This window comes from Cucurbita pepo, chromosome LG15 (genome assembly GCF_002806865.2).
Source record: "Cucurbita pepo subsp. pepo cultivar mu-cu-16 chromosome LG15, ASM280686v2, whole genome shotgun sequence".
Lineage (NCBI taxonomy): Eukaryota > Viridiplantae > Streptophyta > Magnoliopsida > Cucurbitales > Cucurbitaceae > Cucurbita > Cucurbita pepo.
The window spans coordinates 4924356-4946359 of record NC_036652.1 but is presented as its reverse complement, the minus strand read 5'-3'; the positions used below and the strand labels follow the sequence as shown (position 1 = coordinate 4946359).

Below are 22004 nucleotides of genomic sequence, written 5' to 3'. Positions count from 1 at the left end.
AAAATGCACGTTTGAGTGCATGTCTACTGTGGAATAAAGATATATTATTGTATGGAATAAGAATCCTTTTAACTTTTATCTCGGTTTTGTGGTTGTTTTTGATGATTTACTTGCTCGTGATTAAATGGGTTGAACTTGATCGACTTGAGACATTTTTATAAAAATTTAATAGTAAATTTGATCACTCATAGAACCCTTTTTAAGTAATAAGGGGGCAGTGAAATATTTATAAATTTCTTTTCAAATATTCAAAATTTAGATTCCAAAAGCATAAATATTTATTTTTAAGAGGGTTAAATAATTAATAATAATAGTAATAATATATATATATTAATCATAATTCATATTAATTTGGTTTTGGGTAAAGAAGACTTAATCAGACTAGTCTCAAGTCTCACCCAATGACACCTTAAGTCTTTGTAAATTATGTCAGGATGTCGGATGAGATCAATATAAATAGGGAGACACTCTTATCTTAGAAGGTAAGATGTCACATTGGACTCAACTAGACGCCACTATGGAAACGTGTTGGACAAAAAACCACATTAGTGTGAGATCATATCCTAAGTATGGTTGGTCATGAGATAATCATAGTATGAACTTGAGCATCAAAGCGGTTTAGGAAAACACCACACCAGATATATAGTTTGGCCATGAGACGATCATGGTACATACTTGAGCATCAAAGCTACAGGACGAGCATGGTATTAACCACACCGATGACAACTCAAGCATCGAGCCATATGACAATCATGGTATCCACCACACCAAGTATGGTCAGCCATGTATCAGATTTAGTTCATTTTGAACAATTTTATAAAAGCAACGTAGCTATGAACACTTGCCTGCCATAAAATAATATGAAAACTGTTGTGAATCTAAAAAATGTAGAACAGATCAAATAAATGGTAATGATTCACATAGAAATATATGGGGAAAGAAAAGGAATGGACATCATTAAAGCACACTAAGCACTTCTTATTAATGCACTTATAATAGAAGCAGATACTGCTTCATGACCAGGAGATTCAAAAGTTACCTGAATTTAAACATACAAACTATCTCTGGATAGATTTAAAAAACAAAACGCAGCCAAAAGCAGATCTGATCATAACAAACTACATTAGCAGTGCAAAGAGATTGGATTACTGAGCACTCAGAACTTCAATTTCAAAGACCAACACTGAATTTGGTTGTATGCCCCATGCAGGGAACCCACTGGCGCCGTAAGCATAGTCTGGGGAGCACTGGAAAAGAAGCATTCAACATGGAAAAAAACAAGAGGTGTAAGATAAATATATGTTCAAATCACAGTATTCTATCGCCTAATTAGATGCCCTGCAACTCATGGCTCTCAGTGTGACAAGATAGAAAGTTACAGGAAGCACAAAAACCAGAACCCAAATGTTTACTGCACTAAGCATCACATAAAGCTTAAAATAGAAGATATAATCAGGAAAGGCAGCAGTAGAGGTGATTTATTACACAGACATAATGCTGTAACAGCAGCCACGACTCCAATATACTTGTAAGAAAATAATATGCTTTCAATAAGGGCCTTTTTTTATTATGTTATCAGGGATCAGGATCCGTAGGAGAATGGCTACCATCAAACTAAGTAACCTGAAATTGCATGCTTGATTTTGGAAGTCTCATTTCATTTTTTGTTTTCTGTTTTTTCAATTATGGTTTTCATCTTTGTTAAAGAAACACTTGGTTTAATTTTTTAGAACGAGTTGAAAGTAGATAACAAAACATAGAAACTTATAGTCAAATGGTTATTCACCACGACCTAAATTAACCATTACAAGAGAAATATCTATACTTACATCTTAGGTTCAGAAGAGGATAATTACATCTTAGGTTCAGAAGAGGACATTTTTAAACCATTCTGACTTTACCAAGTTGCTCAAGAAGAAAATTTTCGGCCAAATAATACAGAGATTGGAACATATCTTAGTGACTGGAGCAAAACTATAAGCAACAAAATGTAAAAAACCAAAAAAAGAGTTCAAGACATGTTTAAGCTGATAAACAAGAATAGAATATTGATTACAAACTACAGGTTGTCTAGAGAGCATGCTACCATTTTGAAACCAAGCAATTTGAATTAAATATTTTACCCGGAGACGAGCAACTTCTCCCAGTTGCATGCCAAGCACACCTTCATCCCATCCTAGAAATTCAATCAGAGAGATGAATCAAATCCAGGATCAAAACAAACATCCAAATAGCCAACAAAGCCCTTCATGTAGGTGATATTAACCAACAAACATTCAATACATGGAGTATTTTAGTTTACAAATAAAATTTTCAAGAATTAGCAGTAAATTTCAACACAACTTTCTAAGCATCCCTGTACAAAGGATCCACTGTTGAGTGTGATCTGCACAGCCAAGCCTTAATTGCATCCATTATGCTTAAATGTTAGTAAAATGAAACAAATCATACGTGAGATCAAAGATAAAACAGTAAACCAACTTTTAGAGAGTGACTTACTGAGCCATATAAAGCTGCAAGTACATACATTCTCGATTTGAAAACAGAACAAAACAAATCAACAATGAACTGTCGATATGGCAATGGAAAGAGAATGTACTTGCAAGGAAAGTTAAAAGTTTTTTTGTTACACCAATGAAATAAAGAAGCCTGAATCAAAGATGTAAAGCATTTTTATCCTTTCTAATTATTATTCAACTCTTATATTGGCCCTGAACGATCATTACTTTATTATTCATCCTCAATCTTCAAAATGCTCGATTTAGATTTCAGTTCTAAGTATACAATCCTCACTATTGAAAAGGTTACATAACTTGTAAATGAAACAGCCATGTGCTTTTTGCAGAAAAGAGTACGAGTGACTTAGTATCCACACTTTATAAACATAGTTCTTCCAATCTTAGGGCACCCAAATCAATCTTAACTTTCATTGAATGGACTATACTGAATATAATTTCATTGAATGGACTATACTGAATATAATTTCGTCCTAAAGGTATAATCATTTTTCAATTTTGTCCCTAATTTTTTCAAAGTTGAATGTGAAGAAAAAAAATTTGAAAAGCTGACAAAAATGAGCATTTGATTGATGATGAAATGCAAAAGTGTCCAGTTTTCTTAAGCAACTCCAAAGAGAAATATACAGGACAAGTACCTTTTATAACTGAGCCTTGACCGATTTTGAATGAGAAAGGCTTCTGTCCAGGGTCCTTTGTGCTAAAGAAGAGAAAATTATACATCAATAAACAAATTGTACATGGCATGCACATTTGATACAAAGAGACAGGAAAACAACTTACCTCCAAAACTTCTCAGACAAGTTGCCATTTTTCCCTGCAGAAGAAATTCAACAGTGAGGAAAATAAAGAAAAACGAGTTGCGGAGAACATGGTGAGGAAACAACCAAATATTGGATCACTTGGTTTATGTCCATCTTCCAAAACACAGAGATCAACATTAAAGAGAAGGAGAAGAAATGATTTCCCTTCATTCATACATCAATCTCTAATGGAAAATCACTCACCCAACTATCAGATTCTTACATAGACACATCAACTTTCAGTACTTTAAACTTGAGTTCAGTATTGGAGCATTGTTTAATAATCTATGGTCTTTTAAGAAATTAAAAGCACAAAGAGATACACATCTTGATTACGCAGAATGATCTTGAGTGAGTAGCCCATCACTCAGAATCGATCTCACGATTCATCATTTCAATCATACTTCCAGAATCAATAATAATAATCAACAAAAGAAAAAAAATCGTAAAAATCAAACAGTAGATAAACTCAATTGAGGAAAGAGCAAAGAAATCTGAATCTGGTTTTCAGTATGGACTAAAATGAACACGATTACAGTCCCAAACATTGATTCACAGGCATTTTCTTGGGAACCATACAGATTAAACACATGGAGATTAGGGTTTTGCAGAAGAGAGAAATGGGTAAAGGAAACGGACCGAATCCGGTGCAGTGGACAGTGACCAACTGTCCTGGGACGGGTTTGGGACCGGTTCCAGATCTCAGCACCTCCTTCTCCACTCCCATTGTTCCTTTGTGTTGCGAAGCTCTCTCTGTGGTTTGTAAGGTTAAGGGGGGATTAGGGTTCAAGTACCCTTCACAGCTTAATCTTGGTTATGGACGATACTTTATTTTATAGAAATTTTAATAGAAAATGCATAAATAAAATTTCAAAAATCATTAAAAATAAATATTATTTTAAATAATGAAAATAGCATTAATGTTTTAAAAAATAGCAATATTGCCACTTTTCTATTAATATTTTTATTACAATTTTTTTTTTAAAATTATTATCGAGCTCTCAAAAATTTTATAAATTAAAAGAAAAATACTTTTATCGATAGTATATAAACGAAGCTGATAGTAATATTGTAACAGTATAAATTCATTCATAGCAGATATTGTTCTCTCTAGGCTATCCCAGTTAATATTGTTCTGTTTAGGCTCTTCCTTTAAGGCTTTCCTTCGTTCTCTCTGGGCTATCCTGGTCATATTGTTCTGATCGTTCTCTCTTGGCTATCCTGGTCATATTGTTCTGATTAAGCTCTTCATTTCTGTTTTGATTAAGCTCTTCATCTCAGGCTTTCCTTTTGTTCTGATTAAGCTCTTCATTTCAGGCTTTCCTTTTGTTCTGATTAAGCTCTTCATTTCAGGCTTTCCTTCGTTCTCTTTAGGCTATCCCAGTTAATATTGTTCTGTTTAGGCTCTTCCTTTCAGACTTTCCTTCGTTCTCTCTAGGCTATCCCGAATAATATTGTTCTGATTAAGCTCATCATTTCAAGCTTTCCTCCGTTCTCTTTAGGCTATCCCTAGTTTAGGCTCTTCCTTTCAGGTTTTCCTTCGTTCTCTCTAGGCTATCACTAGTAATATTGTTCTGTTTAAGCTCTTTCTTTCAGACTTCCCTTTAAGGTTTTAAAACGTTGAGGTTTTTTCTTTCAGGCTTCCCTTCAAGGTTTTAAAACGTTTAGGCTTTTCCTTTCAGGCTTCCCTTCAAGGTTTTAAAACGTTTAGACTTTTTTCCTTTTAGGCTTCCGTTCAAGGTTTTAAAACGTGTATGCTAGAGAGAAATTTTCACACTATAAAAAATGTTTCATTTCGCTTACAACAAACGTGGAATCTCACAATACACCTCTTTCGAAGGCAACATCCTCTAACACTATTCTCCTCTCCAATTAATGTGGAATCTCACAAACACATTTTAAAACTTATCGATGGAGATCGATGCTTATTAACTTAGGTTTGAAAAGCCAAATAATTTTCAAACGGGATCTAAATGAATCCACCTAAAAAAAAAGAACAAAAAGAGAAACACAAGAAAAGGAATATTAGTTTCGGTATAATACTTCGATTTTTGAATAATTATTACAACAAAAATTAATAAATACACCAAAAAATGAGCTAGAAAAACTAGAATAATAATGAAAAGCTAACTCCAATTCAAAAGTAGCCAGAGATCTTCATTTCTAAAGTCTATTCAGCTCCAAACTATACCGCCAAGCTTTCACAAGCCTTCAAAGAAAGCAACAGCCCAAAGAACATAATATCCATCGTACACCCACAGCACTTGTGCTTCAACCCTCTGCAGTTCATAAGCCTTCAAATCTGTTCCATGTCGCTCCTGAAAACTACTCTCTGCACAATACAATAATACTTCGTTCATTTGTATTGCTATTAATGATTTCAATCCAAAATGACCAAGAATCAGGTGGGATGGGAGCAGCTGAACAGATGAACAGTGGTTATATATTAAATATTTTAATCTATTTATGCATCATCCCCCAATCAAACGTCTACCCAAAACTCAAATTTGTGTTTGGGATTGTAAGCTCGAAAAAGAGAAAGAACGAGAATTTTGAAAAGAAAACGAGGATACCTTCAGAGCAGCCCATAATTTGTAAATGGCATCTTCATCCTTTGGGGACCTCAGTTTAACGAGGGTCTTCCAAAAGAATTGGTGGCACTCGTTGAATCTATTTGAAATGACTTTTCAAGTGTTTAAAAACTTGTTTTTACGTTTAAAAAAAATGAAAAAGAAGAAGAAGCCCATAGTTACTGTTCCAAGCTCACTAGTTGAAATAACCCATCAGAGAGTACCTTGTTCTTGAACAGTGGTTATATATCAAACGTCTAACCAAAAATCAAATTCATGTTCGGAAATGTAAGCTCGAAAAGGAGAAAGAACGAGAATTTTGGAAAGAAAATGAGGGTACCTTCGGAGCAGGATTTGTAAATGGCAGCGTTGAATCTATTTTGGAAAGAACGAGAATCGTTCAGGGACCCCTGTTTAAACATGGTCTTCCAAAAGAATTGGTTGCCGTCGTTGAATCTATTTGAAACGACTTTTCAAGTGCTTAAAAACTTGTTTTTACGTACAAAAATAGCCCGCAGTTACTGTTCCAAGATCACTAGTTGAAATAACCCATCAAAGAGTACCTTGTTCTTGAGTGATTTCCATGACAGAACAATTGCTTGAAGACAATGTGTAAATGAATCACCAGCAGCCAATTTGTAGCTGCTCATTTGAAGCCTTCAAGCGTATGATGAACCCAAGCTGGAAACCGAGAAAAAAGTAACGCAGCAGATTTCACGAGGGGCCTGCTTTATACCAAAGAAGAATTGTGGGCGGAAAAGAGTTATTACATCAACAGATAGAACACTTACAAAAGAAAACTATACAAATAATGGTAAACACCTACCTAGAATGAATATATACTCCTATGAGTTGCAACTAAATGTAGTAAAGTCGAGAAATAACCAACCATAGTAGGTTGCAACCAAATTTTGAAATACGCTACCACGGCTTCTACAACTTCAAACTCTCCCTCTCTAATATTCGTAAACCAACCATATTCATTCTCATATATACTGGTCACTACCTTATACGTGTGACACAACTCGTAAGTTCTAAGTTTTTTCTCAGATAAATCGCCGTACGTACCCATTTCTATTCAAGGAACATTAGTGACCAGATTCACAAGACATAAACATTCCATAAATAGCTCTATCTCAATATGAAAATTTCCAAGATATGCAACACCAATTTGGAGGAGATCACAAAAATACTCTTCAAATAATAGTAATCAAACAAGTAGAATGTCAGCAGATTCCTTTCAGTGTTTGAAACAAAAACCTTATGCAGCATAAAACTAGATACACATTCAGTGAATGAAGATCTAGCCAATCCAATTGTACATAAAAACTGTAACAGCCCAAGCCCACCGCTAGCAGATATTGTCCTCTTTGGGCTTTCCCTTCTGGGCTTCCCCTCAAGGTTTTTAAAACGCGTCTGCTAGGGAGAGGTTTCCACACCCTATAAAGGGGGTTTCGTTCTCCTCTCCAACCGAGGTGGGATCTCACAAAAACCACAAAGTTATAATAAAGAAAGAAGATATACTCACCATATCGAAAACCAGTTAGATCCTGATAGCTGACATACAACATTGTCTTCTTGTGAGCTAGAACAAACAAGCCTTTCAAACCTAGATGATAATTCTCGATAAGGTTCAGTTTCAGATGGCTTCACATGTCCAGCTGCAGTTTCTAAATGTTGCATATTTATTTTTGAGGCCTCAAGGTTTTCCTGAAAATAAAAGTAAGATCTATATTATATATAAATAAAACTTTAAAATGAAGTTTGGAAGGCCGGAAGAACAACAGGAACTCCATAAACCTCAAGGGCAAATAAGGCTGCTTCTCTGCAAATTAATGATATGTCAGCCCCTGTACACCCTGGGGTAAGAGAAGCCAACTTCCTTGTGCTGACATCTGGGCTGCAAGGAACTTTGCACAAATGGATACGAAATATCTCTTCTCGTTCGGATTCATTTGGAGGCCCAACATATAGCAACCGATCAAAACGTCCTATTTGAACTTACAGTCAGCTAGTTTGATACAATAGTTTTCTTATTAAAAAAACTAAAAATAAATCAATCAAAACTGGACACGATGCATTTGAACTGCGATTGTTGTATTTGTAGATGGGTGGCGTGTAAGCGTACAGAAGTTTCATATGGGTAATACCTGGCCTTAGAAGGGCTGGATCAATCTTATCTGGCCGATTAGTAGCAGCAATGACAGTGACACCAACTCTCTGATGTAAACCTAAATTTTAGAAAGAACTTGTATAGATTGTAAGAACCAGGAAATATTGACGATTGAATATAAAAAATTACAAAAAAAAAACAAAAAGTTCTACTGACCATCCAATTCAACAAGAAGTTGACTCATAACTCTATCAGAGACAGAAACCCCATCACTTTCCTTCCCACGAATGACAGCAAGACCATCAATTTCATCAAAAAAAATGATTGATGGGGCATTAGCTCTTGCCTTCGCAAATAGAGATCTAACAGCTTTCTCAGATTCACCAACCCATTTACTGAAAAGTTCTGGGCCCTTTACTGCAAGGAAATTTAGTCCTGCTTCAGAAGCTACGGCACGTGCCATTAGGGTTTTGCTACATCCAGGAGGACCAAACATTAACACTCCTGTTGGAGGTCGAGTCCCTATTCGCTTGAATGCATCCTGATGTTTTTGAGGCCATTCCACTGCTTCCATCAATTGAACCTTAACCTCCCCTTGTCCACCAATATCTTCCCATTTTACCTTTGGAACCTCAAGTATGACCTGACATAGGTGGCCTTTCATTAGATATTTAACCATCATATACGATTTAGATTTTAGCAAGAAATAAGATTAAAGAACAAAAAAAATTACAGGAGTCATGGTTAAAAAATAATCTAGAAGGTATACGAAAACGAAGCTAAAAAATGAATAACGTTCGAATGCTTAAAAGTATTGCAGTTTGCTAAGGACCCCAGTTCCATAATATACTGTCAGTTTTTAAAAAGATGATTATCACAAAACCAAAATCATAGACAAACCTCTCGCATGGCACTAGGCCGCACTTTCATTCTAGCCATCTCAAAGTCTTCAAAAGCAATCTTCAATCTACACTTGATTTCAGAAGAGTTAAAAATATCCTCACTATCAGCAACCACTTCATTCGAGGACACACATGCTAAAGACTCAGATGTAAGAGTATCTTCAGAAAATGATAAAGGCGCTGAGTTTGAGCATATGCCTGATATACTTCTTGCATCTTTTGAGAGAACAGATTCCGAAATCCTATGATCGACATCGGCTTCGTTATCCACCTTAGTAACCATATGTTGTTCCTCTGCTATAACAGATCTACCAGAACTAACGAAATCAGTAGAAACTTTAAACTCATGATATTGCCTTATACAGATTAAGGCAGCCTCATTGCAAAGGGCAGCCAAATCGGCACCCACAAATCCATGTGTAACCATAGCTAGATGTTGAACTTGCGCCACTGAAAGAGAGTGCTCCATTTCACTTAGTATTGTGTGTAGAATATCTAACCGTTGATTGGGAGATGGCACACCTGTATAAAGCTAGGTACATTAGTAAAAGAATATTAGCTTTTCTAAAACTTTTTTCTTCAAGCATTGCTTGAAGACTAAAAATAAATTTAAAATGTGATGAATATTAGAACTGGAAAGCATATGCAGAAACTATAGAATCACCTATTTCAATTTCCCGGTCAAGTCTCCCAGGCCGCCTTAGTGCAGGCTCAATGCTATCAGGCCTGTTGGTAGAAGCAATTACAAGTGGCCCACCACTTCGGTTGATCCCATCCATTAGATTAAGCAAAGTAGCAACAATTCTTTGAGACAGCTCTTCACCTCCATCTTTTCTTGCAGGCGCAATAGCATCCAACTCATCAATTAATATCTGACAATAAAAGTTATAGAGGAAAATTAAACAGCTTCCGTAAAGAGAATTTACTGATGGGGATAGTCAGTCACTCAATGATAAATGTCAATCATGCAGGCTTCTTTAGCCTTACTTCTTGTACACTTTTTCCAAATCAACACTTATGTAATTGTGAAGGTACTACTAGTGACGTCTGCGCATACATTCGAACTTCAACGAATTATCCTTATCTTAATAATCTTATGATATTTGATAGGGAAACTTAAAAATTAACAACAGAAACAATTTCTGAAGAACTAACTTGAAGGAGAATCAAGACACTCAAGGAAAATAATCAAGAATACAAGAAATCTAACCACAGCAGGCGCAGCTTGGCTTGCCTCCTCAAAAACACCATGCAAGGCCTGTTCACTTTCCCCATGATATTGACTTATAATTTCAGGTCCATTCAAATAGAATAAGTTGACACCAGCGTCATGAGCAGATAATTGAGCCAAAGAAGTTTTTCCCGTACCAGGAGGACCATGAAGAAGTACACCCTTTGTGGTTCGTAAACCAAGGCTAAACAGTTACATGGACAATTATCATTTTAGATTATGCTCATGGAAGAGTAACAAAAGGTTCAACAAACTACAAAAAAGGATTTGTAAGAAAATTCCTATAAAGGGTTGGGACTACACATATAAACATCCCTTCTTTCCAGCCTAAAATGAAACTCCCAAGAAAGGAACAGTTACAAAACTCTACAAATATTCAAGAGGAGAAAACGGTAAACTTTTAAGCATTTGAAAACCACGGAAGCTACAAGCCTACAAGGAGATTTAATTTTTTTTATGGAAAACGAGAAAAAGAACAAATACAAAGGGCCAACAAAAAGAAAAGACCACCAAGAAAGGAGGCAACCAAAAACCAAAACTGGAAACAAAAAGGGGTCTAATCAGCCAGGATAAAATCTGAGTGATAAAAAAGAAAAGAAAAACTAGTCACAAACACCCGCTGAGAAGTATTGAAGCCATCTAGATACCGAAACTCTCTCCAATTTCAATGGGCTACATAGAGATATAATCTCACATTCTCAAATATATAAAACTGCAATTTTAGTTATGAATCCAATGACAAGCCATCCAGATCTCACATCAAAAATCAATTTCAAATAAATAAATACATGGTGTCTAAATTCAGATTTCACCAAAGAACAATAAACCATTTAGAAATGCATTCAATCTGGCTCAATAGAGCCCATTTATTGAAAGTGATCTAATGGTTAGGTGACAGTTATATAACACTAACTGAAAATAACAGTTAGTAACTAACAGAATAACAACCTAATAGAAGAATACTTGGGAAAAGTAAAACTGACTCATCCTAGCTAATCAACGCCAACTTCTATGTTCAAATTCGACACCGCCATCCTATCTAAAGAGGATCAGATAAGGAGTATTCATTAGCAAGGATATGATTTAACAGCACATTTAGAAATGTCAGTTGCACATTCAATCAGAATAGGGTGCCAGCAAAACAAGGTCAGTCCAAATAATAAATTCAAATTGCATATATCATACCTTGACACGGTGTTATTTAATGATGAGGCAATTATGATGTCCTTCAAAACTGAATATTCTTTAGAAAGACCACCCAATTTCCAAACTTTAGGCTTTACTTTAGCTCTCATATTTAGATTTTGAGGATCCACTTTTGATGAAACTCTTTCTTGCACTGTCTCTGAGACTGTAGTTGATTGAACATTTATAAATACTTTTGTCAACTGGTCTATACTGAAAACATAATCCACATATTCATTTGATGAAAAATGTTGAAAATGATCGTCGCTTCCACTGTGCATAGAGTCGCTTCCACTGTGCATAGAATCGTGCGAGTCATCATATCCTGACAGTCCTTTACCACCCCTCACATGGAATGTACAAAGATCTGAAAGTACTGGGAAAGTTACAAGATTACCCCGCAGCAAACAACGTTTATACAACTCATTGGAAGCAATCGTCTGTAGAGTTTTTCTAACACTATCATCTCCTAAGGCCTCCTTAATAAGTGAATGAGCGCATGGCCTCTCTACAAGTAAATTTGATACTGCATCATCACATTTAGGAGATGTAGACAGCATGGTGCTTGGGGATGCTAAATTACCATTTTCACTATGACCATGAACCTTCCTTGAATAAATAGTTGAGGAAGAGAATAAGCTGTCTTTTTTTGATACATTGGTTGAAGAAACTAGCTCCAGGAACAGTTCCTTACAATTGTATATTCCCAGAGATTCAACTTCTGTGCTTTTCAATTTCCCATTTTCATTTAATGCATCATTGCATACATGGGTCTTTAACGGGAAGATAAACACAACACGACCAATTGTAGGGCAACCCAAGGTAAACGACAGGGTTGTTGATAATTGCACTCCATCATTTAACTCCTATGAAGTAAGAGAAATTAAGCATAAGAACAAATTTCAAGCTGCAGTTCGTGTACATATTTTCAAACTGAAGATTAGAAGTTAGAAACAATAATAGTTCTACTTTTTCTTTTTTTCTTCTTTCCAACTTGAGGACAAGGAGAACAACAGTTCTACGTTCAAAATAAGATGAGAAAAAAAAATTCAAAATAAGAAATGTGAACAAAATAAAACCTGCAATGTCTATATAACTTGGCATAATATAATGTGAAGCCCTTTTTCCATTTCCCTCTTCTCCTCTTGTTCATTTATTAACTGTCGCATCTACTATGGTGACAGGCCCTTAATATTACTTAGGCAGGAAGAACAAAGAAGGGAGGCCCAATAGGAAAAATCAGGGTAGTCATTAGGCAGGAAAGTAGTTAGAAGGACTGTGAGAAGCGGAGGGACCCGTAAAGATTGATATGAATGTAAATAGTTAAGATAAAATATGTGGGGGATAGGAAAACCCAATTATTTTGGGAGAAGAGAAGCTCCCATACCACCTCAATTAGACTAGGTTGGTATACACAATGAAACTATTACTTTGACTTTCTTTTTCTTTTTCTTTTTTCTTGTTTTCCTTTGTAGAATCATGGATGTGGATGAGAAGATTACGAGAAAGCAATAAATTCTTTTCTTCTTTTTTTTTTTTTTTTCCCATAAGAGGATACTATTGTTTTCGCTTGCAATATCAGGTATATTGAAGAAAGAAACTTCGAATGAGGGTTTAATCCTTTTCAAGTGGATAATGCGCAACCAAAATTACAAGATAGTAAATTTTGTAAGGATGCAAAATAAAAAAATAAAATAAAATAAGGGATTGTTCTCCTGAATTTGAAAGGTGGAGTGCAAAAATGCATAGGGAGATTGAAGTTATAGCCAATAATGAAGGTCGAAGTTGAGGTGTTCTGGCCAATTATGGTAGTTGGATAAAGCTAAGGAACCTACATTTAACAATTATGACGCTGCTTGGGAGCTAGCCTACCATTCAAAACAAGACCCTTGCTGCCATCCAAGCCGATGTATAGTTAGATCTCCACTTACAAAAGCATACATTAGAAAGGGTAGGAAAGAAAACTACATTACTCTTAGTTGGTTTATGGACAAGTAATTTCTCTGGGACGTAAATTACAGGTATGCAAACTATAGAAGGAGAGTATCATTCTGTAATGAGGAGGTTTTATGTTTCAAAGACAGTTAATGCTGTTAGGAGAGATTATGGGCCTCTCAAATTTCTCATAAGAACATAGGTTGCAATCTCCCTTGGGAAGAACTCTTAATAAAATAAAGATACCGTCAATGTCAAAATATCCAATCATCAACCCCTTGATAAAGTTTTAGGGACTTCACTACAACAAGATGACGAGGTGCACCTTCTTTCAAAATTAAGTGCACTAAACACAAGGTCTAATGTAGAGTCATTCATCTTCCTCCCTCGAGAAAGTAATTATTGGAAGTTGCTTAAGCAAAAGTTCAAGCAATAAAAGTTTTACCTCCATACCTTACTAGAAGAGAAAATTCTCGCAAGAACAAAGTAATTTCCCGCTTCATGGTTTAATGAATCTCCATAATCAACCCCAAAGTGCCTACCACATTCATCTGCTAACGAGGAAAGAGGAAAGCCTTTGGAACTGTTATCTCCCACGGAACTAAGTGCTATCTGCCAAAGGAAAAAAATTATGAGAAGGAATTCGGCTTTTTCGAGTGTTTATAACACTAATTCTTTACAAAGATGATCATAGGAAGAATATTAATTCCATTGTAACGGAAAGAAGAGAAAAGGAAATTACCGAGACAATAGCCCCTTGGGTGAAGCTAGAAGAAACCATAGAAGATTCAGAAACCCAAACTTTGCAGCCAGTAGATTGAACTGAAGCATTAGTAACTCTTCCAACAAAAGCAGATTTACCTATCAAAGAAGGATATTTACTTGAAGCTTCTTCAATAGAGGAAAGAAAATCATCTTCACAAACTTCAGAGGCAGGAGGTATTGCCAATCGTGACACTGGAGATTGAGAGTGGTTCGAGTTTGATAATCTAGAGAGTGTCTTTGAGTTCTTCTTTCCCTTTGACGGCATACTTGTGCAAGGATGAACGTTCTTAGAATCCCTTTTGAGAAACTTCCTTAAGCTAGCTGCAAAAGCATACTCAGATGAAGCTGATAATCTTTTCAAATGAACCGAGAAAAACCTAAAAGCATAGCTGGCAGTCAACACCAAAGAATAAAATTATGGGTAATTGAGCTAACGGCACTCCAAATACTTCATATTTGTAAAATTATCCAAAAGTTAAAAAGTAAAAATTAACTTCTTTCTTATTAAAATGCTCTAATTTTTCCGGGAAAAATAAATGCAATAGTCACGGGTTTTTTAATTAAAAGAATCAAGCCTTTTAAGTTTTAAAATGTTGTATTTTAAAAAAATAAACCATATATCATCTTAATTATGTTCTTAAATGAGACAAATATCACTGTAATTACCATCACCCACATCATTATCCATATATTCACTTGTAAACTCTGTAGTAATGCGAGTGTCAAGTGCTCAATAAGTTGCTCATTGCTTGAAGAGCCATGCATCAATTAAATAATATTCGTCATATACAACAATAAAATAACGATCATGAAACAGTATAATTGAAGATCAAGTAACTCACCTCACCCATAGTTTTCTTAAGTCATACTTAACAAAGTTTAACCAACCAGTTCCAAACCTTTGCATCCAAAAGATATTGACTCCTAATCTTTGTACTTCGGAGTCCTAATATGACACCGAAGTAAAGGAAAGATACATGAATGAACCAAGACCACATCTGAATGAGAGGGATCCTGATGATAGGATAACTAAGAAAGACTTAAAGGAAATGAAGTTACTACCTATACCAATAAGGTGCACCTTCCTTTTCGGTGGCTCAATCATAGAAACTTCATGGCTAAGCATGCTTCGCTTGGAGCAATTCCATGTTGGGTGATGCTAAGGATATTTAGTAATAAATTATAGTTTACCATATATATTATATTTGATATTTTATTATAAGACAAATATCTAATATTTGTCTTATTACCATAGATATCTTTCCATTTATTGTTATTTCCATTTATTACTATTTCCATATCCTTGTCATTTATTTGATTATAAATAAGATAACTTTCACATCATTTAGGTGTGGTGGATTCAACAAACATTCACATGGTATCAGAGCCATTTTGGTTTAGCAACACGGATCCTTTCTTTTCAATGACTTTTGAAATCTTCTACTGTTCTTCTCCTCCACCACCACTGCTGGCTTTGACGCCGCAGGGCCAGTCGTCATGGCTGCCACATGCAGAGCCGATTGATTACTCTTTGGCTCCACCCTTTTGACCTCCAAATCATCCTTCGTCATACTCTGTACATACAACCTCACCTTTTCCAAACATAGCCTCTTTCATTTTCTTCCCAATTTTCCCTTCATCCTTCATCCTTCATCCTTCACAGAAACCCTAATCCTAGGATCTTCATCAACGTTCTCTTCGGAAATATACAGAATCTCGATAAGCCCATCGACTTTATGCAGAGATTTAACTTTGGAATCTGGGCGCCGCACTAGCCTCTTTGCCAACCAAGTTGCCGCCGCCCTTCTCGCCAAAATTGGCTCCTTCGCCCCAATGTGGCGACTCTTCCGGCTGCCCTTCTCGCCAAAATTGGCTCTTTCGCCCAATGTGGTGACTCTTCCGGCTTCAACATTGTCTTTGTCCATTGCTCTACGTTTCCCCTTCTACTTCTTGGGGTTAGACATATTCTCACCAGAGCCAATGCAGCATCGTCGCTAAGCGACAATCCCTCTTCATGGGTTAGACATATTCTCGTCGAAGCCAAGGCAACATCGTCGCTGAGCGGCGATCCCTCTGCAATTTTCAATGGCCAAGAAAGTTTTTCTCTACGCCTTCTCTAAACTAGGTTGTTGACATCTTCACGAAAAGTGTTTCTCAACCTTTTTGAGTTTTTCAGATTCAAGCTTCACGCTCATTTAAATCCGACGCTTNAACCAGTTCCAAACCTTTGCATCCAAAAGATATTGACTCCTAATCTTTGTACTTCGGAGTCCTAATATGACACCGAAGTAAAGGAAAGATACATGAATGAACCAAGACCACATCTGAATGAGAGGGATCCTGATGATAGGATAACTAAGAAAGACTTAAAGGAAATGAAGTTACTACCTATACCAATAAGGTGCACCTTCCTTTTCGGTGGCTCAATCATAGAAACTTCATGGCTAAGCATGCTTCGCTTGGAGCAATTCCATGTTGGGTGATGCTAAGGATATTTAGTAATAAATTATAGTTTACCATATATATTATATTTGATATTTTATTATAAGACAAATATCTAATATTTGTCTTATTACCATAGATATCTTTCCATTTATTGTTATTTCCATTTATTACTATTTCCATATCCTTGTCATTTATTTGATTATAAATAAGATAACTTTCACATCATTTAGGTGTGGTGGATTCAACAAACATTCACATGGTATCAGAGCCATTTTGGTTTAGCAACACGGATCCTTTCTTTTCAATGACTTTTGAAATCTTCTACTGTTCTTCTCCTCCACCACCACTGCTGGCTTTGACGCCGCAGGGCCAGTCGTCATGGCTGCCACATGCAGAGCCGATTGATTACTCTTTGGCTCCACCCTTTTGACCTCCAAATCATCCTTCGTCATACTCTGTACATACAACCTCACCTTTTCCAAACATAGCCTCTTTCATTTTCTTCCCAATTTTCCCTTCATCCTTCATCCTTCATCCTTCACAGAAACCCTAATCCTAGGATCTTCATCAACGTTCTCTTCGGAAATATACAGAATCTCGATAAGCCCATCGACTTTATGCAGAGATTTAACTTTGGAATCTGGGCGCCGCACTAGCCTCTTTGCCAACCAAGTTGCCGCCGCCCTTCTCGCCAAAATTGGCTCCTTCGCCCCAATGTGGCGACTCTTCCGGCTGCCCTTCTCGCCAAAATTGGCTCTTTCGCCCAATGTGGTGACTCTTCCGGCTTCAACATTGTCTTTGTCCATTGCTCTACGTTTCCCCTTCTACTTCTTGGGGTTAGACATATTCTCACCAGAGCCAATGCAGCATCGTCGCTAAGCGACAATCCCTCTTCATGGGTTAGACATATTCTCGTCGAAGCCAAGGCAACATCGTCGCTGAGCGGCGATCCCTCTGCAATTTTCAATGGCCAAGAAAGTTTTTCTCTACGCCTTCTCTAAACTAGGTTGTTGACATCTTCACGAAAAGTGTTTCTCAACCTTTTTGAGTTTTTCAGATTCAAGCTTCACGCTCATTTAAATCCGACGCTTAGCTTGCGGTGGGGTGTTAAGAATATTTAGTAATAAATTATAGTTTACCATATATATTATATTTGATATTTTATTATAAGGCAAATATCTAATATTTGTCTTATTACCATAGATATCTTTCCATTTATTACTATTTCCATATCCTTGTAATTTATTTGATTATAAATAAGATAACTTTCACACCATTTAGGTGTGGTGGATTCAGCAAACATTCACAGGTGACCTATTGGAAATTTTCCTAAGATGCATATAAGTGAGGACAAGGCATGCTAGAAGAACACGTGTTGGTCTGCGGGGATAGTCTTCATTCTTAAAAAACGAGAAGTAAGTAACTTGACCATGTCGTAGGGGGATGGAAAATGTCGGGGACAGGTACTGAATCTGGACTCCAAATCATGGGCATAGGACGTTTCAAATGGTATCAGAGCGATACCTCTCCAAGTAAGATGTAGTTCGGGGACGAACCAAGGTGAAAACTGATGGGCATGTGACACCCAAGTAAATGAGGGGTAGAAAAATGAACCGAGACCACATCTGAATGAGAGAGATCTAAGGATAGGATTACTAAGATAGGCTTAAAATAATGAAAGTTACTACCTATACCAACAAGGTGTACCTTCCTATTCAATGACTCAATCATAGGAACTTCATGGTTATGTGTGCTTTGCTTGGAGCAGTTTTATGTTGGGTGATCTTGGGAATTTTCCTAAGATACATGTGAGTGAGGACAAAGCATGTTAGAAGGACTCATGTTGGTCTGTTGGGATAGTTTTCATTCTTAATAAGCAAGGAGTAGGTAAAGTGACCATGTCGTAGAGGATATAGTGGAATGTCGGGTCAGGCGCCAAATCCGAATTCTGAATCATGGGCATAGGGTGTTAAAGCTTCCAAGGCTTTAACACACTTCACACCCAAGTTTGTTAAAGCTCGGGTACACTAAAGCGCAATAGTCTTCCAAGGCTTGAAATGCAAGGAAAAGCACCAACTTTTCTTCGTGAAGCGCACTATATATAAATACCTAAATATAGATGTAGATGTACATAATAACAAACATTCATGAAAATAAATGATCTATAATAAAGAAAATGATATAACATATGGAAATTTAGAGGCAAACAGGGTTCAAATTTTCTATACTTCAGAGAAAGTTAGGAGGAGGAGAAAAAGAATGGTGGAGAAATAGTAGAGAAAGCATAGTTTGAACTGGGAGTACAAACAAAAAAAAAACCTTAAATGCAAGGGTTTTTGTTTATAAGGTTAGGATTTTTATAAAGTAAAGACAGAAAGAAGCCTAAGGTGTCAAGCTCAGCGCCTTATGGCTTAATGGAAATCACACCTTCTTAAATGCGCCTAGTGCTTTTTGAAACACACATCTAACTCTAGGCTAAAAAGAGCTCCAATGGCATTAACTAATTAATTACAAGTGTATCGACTCCTAGTCTTTATATCTAGGCACTTTAGTAATTATATTAGGTGGTTTCAACCTTGATGTGTGTTTTCAGGCACCCAATGTCACTTGCATACAATTATAAATATCAACATCCAACCTTTGTACGCAGGCACCTATCCACACATAACATGCTCACACTCAAAACTATAAGTAGAACTCTACTTGCATACATATCTTACGTTAAGTATTGACTCTTAACTTTGTACCCACACCATACACAAATCGGTTTCCCCACCTTCTGCAAAGGGACCAATGAAGTTTATAAAAAAAAGCATCAAAACCTCATTACCAACTGCATTCATCCTAGGGTGGGTGATGGAGGAGACACATTTTTTTGAACTAACCCTCGGATTGACATCACCAAGCTAGCTTGGTGGTATCCTCTTTTATACAGGCTTTCTCACGACCACGATCAAAGAAACATATAAAGATGTTAATAAATTTGGAATATGCAGCTCGGTAGGAATCTAAAGGATAATGAAGCTACTGAATGGGACAAATTAAGCCTTGACCTTGCCCCAAAAGTGTTGTCCCAAAAAGCAAACTCGTTAAAATGGCTTCCTAGTATCGACGGTGTTTTCTCGAAAAATCTTTGATGATGAATATGGGAGAAAAGAAAAAAGTCATAAACGCCACACTAGCAAAGTTAATATGGAAAAGAGAACACCTAAAAAAGGTGGAGTTTATCCTATGGAAAATAGTGCACGAAGTCATTGGCACAAACGAACGCTGAAAAAAATAGAATGTCCTATATGACTTACTTCTCAATTGGAGCCCTTTACGTAGGAGAGACGAGTCTCAAAAATCACTTGTTTATACAGTGTACATATGCTTATAATTTCTAGATAAAGATTCTCAATATTTTCAAATGGCACCGTACCTTACCTAGGGAGGTAAAAGAGTTATTCGATATGCTCCTAACGTACCACCCCTTCAAGAATGCAAAATCTCTATAATTGACAAATTTCATCGTGGCTTTCTTTTATAAAATACGGAAAGAGAGAAATCAAAGAGTATCCATAGAGAAGACACATACTCAAACTAAGATCTTTGACAATGTTGACACACTACCATGCCATTTCTTGGTGTAAATTATCCAAATAGTTATAATTCTTATAGTCATACCTCCCTCATTGTAAATTTGAGAAGGTTTTTTTGTAAACATCATTGATAACACTATCCCCTTTGTAAATTTCAAGCATCAACCAAATTGTCTCTTACCAAAAAAAATAATAATACTAATAAATAAGCCTCACACTTATTCAATCTTAAACACTTCTTTTATCTAAGATGAACATTAACCATCTGAACCCTGTTAGTTGAACACGACTCTCCACAATGGTATGATATTGTCCACTTTGAGCATAAGCTCTCATGGCTTTGTTTTGGGCTTCCCCAAAATGCCTCAAACCAATGGATAGTATTCCTTAATTATAAAACCCATGATCATTCCCTAAATTAGCCGATGTGGGACTTTCATCCAACACTTCCCCTCGAACAAAGTNTTTTCTTTTGAAGTCTTCAAACAAAGTACACCCTTTGTTCGATACTTTAGTCACTTTTTGACTATGCCTTCGAGGCTCACAATACTTTGTTCGACATTTGAGAATTCTATTGATATGGCTAAGTTTAGGGCATAGCTCTGATACTATGTTAATTGAATATGACTCTCCATAATGGTATGATATTATCCACTTTGAGCATAAGCTCTCATGGCTTTGCTTTGGGCTTCTCCAAAAGGCCTCAAACCAATGGAGATAGTATTCCTGGATTATAAACCCATGATCCTTCCCTAAATTAGCCGAGGTGGGACTTTCATTTAACAAACCCCACTTAAATATATCAAACTTAAATCATAAACAAAACGACATGTTTCTTTTCGTCGAATACAAATATCGTACATGTTCTCACAATATTTTCCAGTATGCTAAATCATCAAATTTATACATATAATGGGCATCCACATGGAATATGTATATCAACATTAAGGCAGTTTATAACAAATACACAATGTCCAACAACGGACCACTTACCTCGACAGAGAAAATGCCTTCAGAAACTAATCGAGCTGAATTCTATGCTGAACCGATCTCATTGAACGATTTGATTAAACAAAATTTCACCTCTAAATCACTTGGATATTTCCTGGTTCAAGTTCAAAGAAGTTTGTTGCTTATTGTGCATTAACCGATGAAGTGTCACTGCGGAAGAAGCGCTTCAATCGCGTAAGTACAGCCACGCCGCAGGGGTTGGTCGGAAGAAGATTTTGCGCACGCCGAAGTTCTACTGCTTGCCGCTAGAGTGATAATCGTGACAAAGGCTGGGAGGAGGAAGACAAGAAAAGTGAGGAAAAGGGGGAGAAAACAGAGGTGGTCAAACTAGGGCTTTGACTTTTTTTTTTTTTTTTTTAAGAAAGGGTTTTGACATCGAATTTCTTTTTTCCCCCAATAATTAGACAAAGATTTTAAAAGTTAATTTATATCTCAATTTTAGGAATTATCCCAAAAAAATTGATTACAAGTATTTAAATGAATTAACAACTATTTTTCTTTTTTTTTTTTTTAATTGTAACAGCAGTTACTAACGTCTCATGCTCATCATCTATGTGAAAATATACTCTTAAAAGAAAACATCATCTATAGTATAAATGTTGAAAAAAATTTAAACATCACCCTCTCTAAAAAACACAGACATGGTCTTACGTATTTAAATACGAAATACTGAAATTTAGATATTAAAAATAAATACAAAATAATTTAAAATGTTGAAATGCAAAACAATTTATTCTAACATAAGACTAGGAATTTAAATATGAGTCTACCTTATGCACGTGTCACCGTCTCTGCTCGTGATGTTGTCATACTCTGTACAGGTGCGCTTTGCGTTTACCTAAAAAATGACGTAACACACGACCTGAGTATTTCGAAGAATACTCAGTAAGTGACCCCATTATAGGGGTCATGCAAATGCAAACACATGCAATCATGCTCTTGGGACC

At 36.2% G+C, this 22004-nt stretch overlaps 2 protein-coding genes across 7 annotated transcripts; both read right to left on the bottom strand.

Moving 5' to 3' along the window:
* Positions 1 to 948: 948 nt before the first annotated feature.
* LOC111776372 (peptidyl-prolyl cis-trans isomerase FKBP12) lies at positions 949 to 4143 on the bottom strand. Its single transcript, XM_023655805.1, has 5 exons — positions 3959 to 4143; positions 3300 to 3333; positions 3155 to 3216; positions 2124 to 2176; positions 949 to 1247 (listed from the first exon to the last, which is right to left on the bottom strand). Exons 1-5 carry the CDS (start codon positions 4044 to 4046, stop codon positions 1146 to 1148), a joined length of 339 nt encoding a protein of 112 aa, XP_023511573.1. The 5' UTR covers positions 4047 to 4143; the 3' UTR covers positions 949 to 1145.
* Positions 4144 to 5326: 1183 nt separating this feature from the next.
* Positions 5327 to 21403, bottom strand: LOC111811570 (calmodulin-interacting protein 111). 6 transcript variants are annotated; one of them, XM_023698482.1, is made up of 14 exons: positions 21040 to 21403; positions 13998 to 14341; positions 13709 to 13867; positions 11321 to 12186; positions 10115 to 10319; positions 9569 to 9776; positions 8903 to 9426; positions 8219 to 8645; positions 8040 to 8120; positions 7690 to 7880; positions 7418 to 7599; positions 6453 to 6617; positions 6230 to 6345; positions 5327 to 5651 (listed from the first exon to the last, which is right to left on the bottom strand). In XM_023698482.1, exons 2-12 carry the CDS (start codon positions 14283 to 14285, stop codon positions 6536 to 6538), a joined length of 3213 nt encoding a protein of 1070 aa, XP_023554250.1. In that variant the 5' UTR covers positions 14286 to 14341; positions 21040 to 21403; the 3' UTR covers positions 5327 to 5651; positions 6230 to 6345; positions 6453 to 6535. The 6 variants fall into 6 exon arrangements, with proteins under 6 accessions (XP_023554250.1, XP_023554251.1, XP_023554248.1 ...); XM_023698483.1 differs by having other exon boundaries at positions 6230 to 6299; XM_023698480.1 differs by having other exon boundaries at positions 6230 to 6617.
* Positions 21404 to 22004: the final 601 nt, after the last annotated feature.

Excerpts from the sequence above, each read along its gene's own strand:
- LOC111776372 (XM_023655805.1), bottom strand. The coding sequence starts at position 4,046 with ATGGGAGTGGAGAAGGAGGTGCTGAGATCTGGAACCGGTCCCAAACCC. Across the intron at positions 3,334-3,958 it reads TGTCCACTGCACCGGATTCG|GGAAAAATGGCAACTTGTCT; the intron begins GTCCGTTTCCTT and ends TTTCTTCTGCAG. Across the intron at positions 3,217-3,299 it reads TTGTCTGAGAAGTTTTGGAG|CACAAAGGACCCTGGACAGA; the intron begins GTAAGTTGTTTT and ends TCTCTTCTTTAG.
- LOC111811570 (XM_023698480.1), bottom strand. The coding sequence starts at position 14,285 with ATGCCGTCAAAGGGAAAGAAGAACTCAAAGACACTCTCTAGATTATCA. Across the intron at positions 9,777-10,114 it reads GCCAAGCTGCGCCTGCTGTG|ATATTAATTGATGAGTTGGA; the intron begins GTTAGATTTCTT and ends TTTTATTGTCAG. Across the intron at positions 7,881-8,039 it reads TCCAGCCCTTCTAAGGCCAG|GACGTTTTGATCGGTTGCTA; the intron begins GTATTACCCATA and ends AAGTTCAAATAG.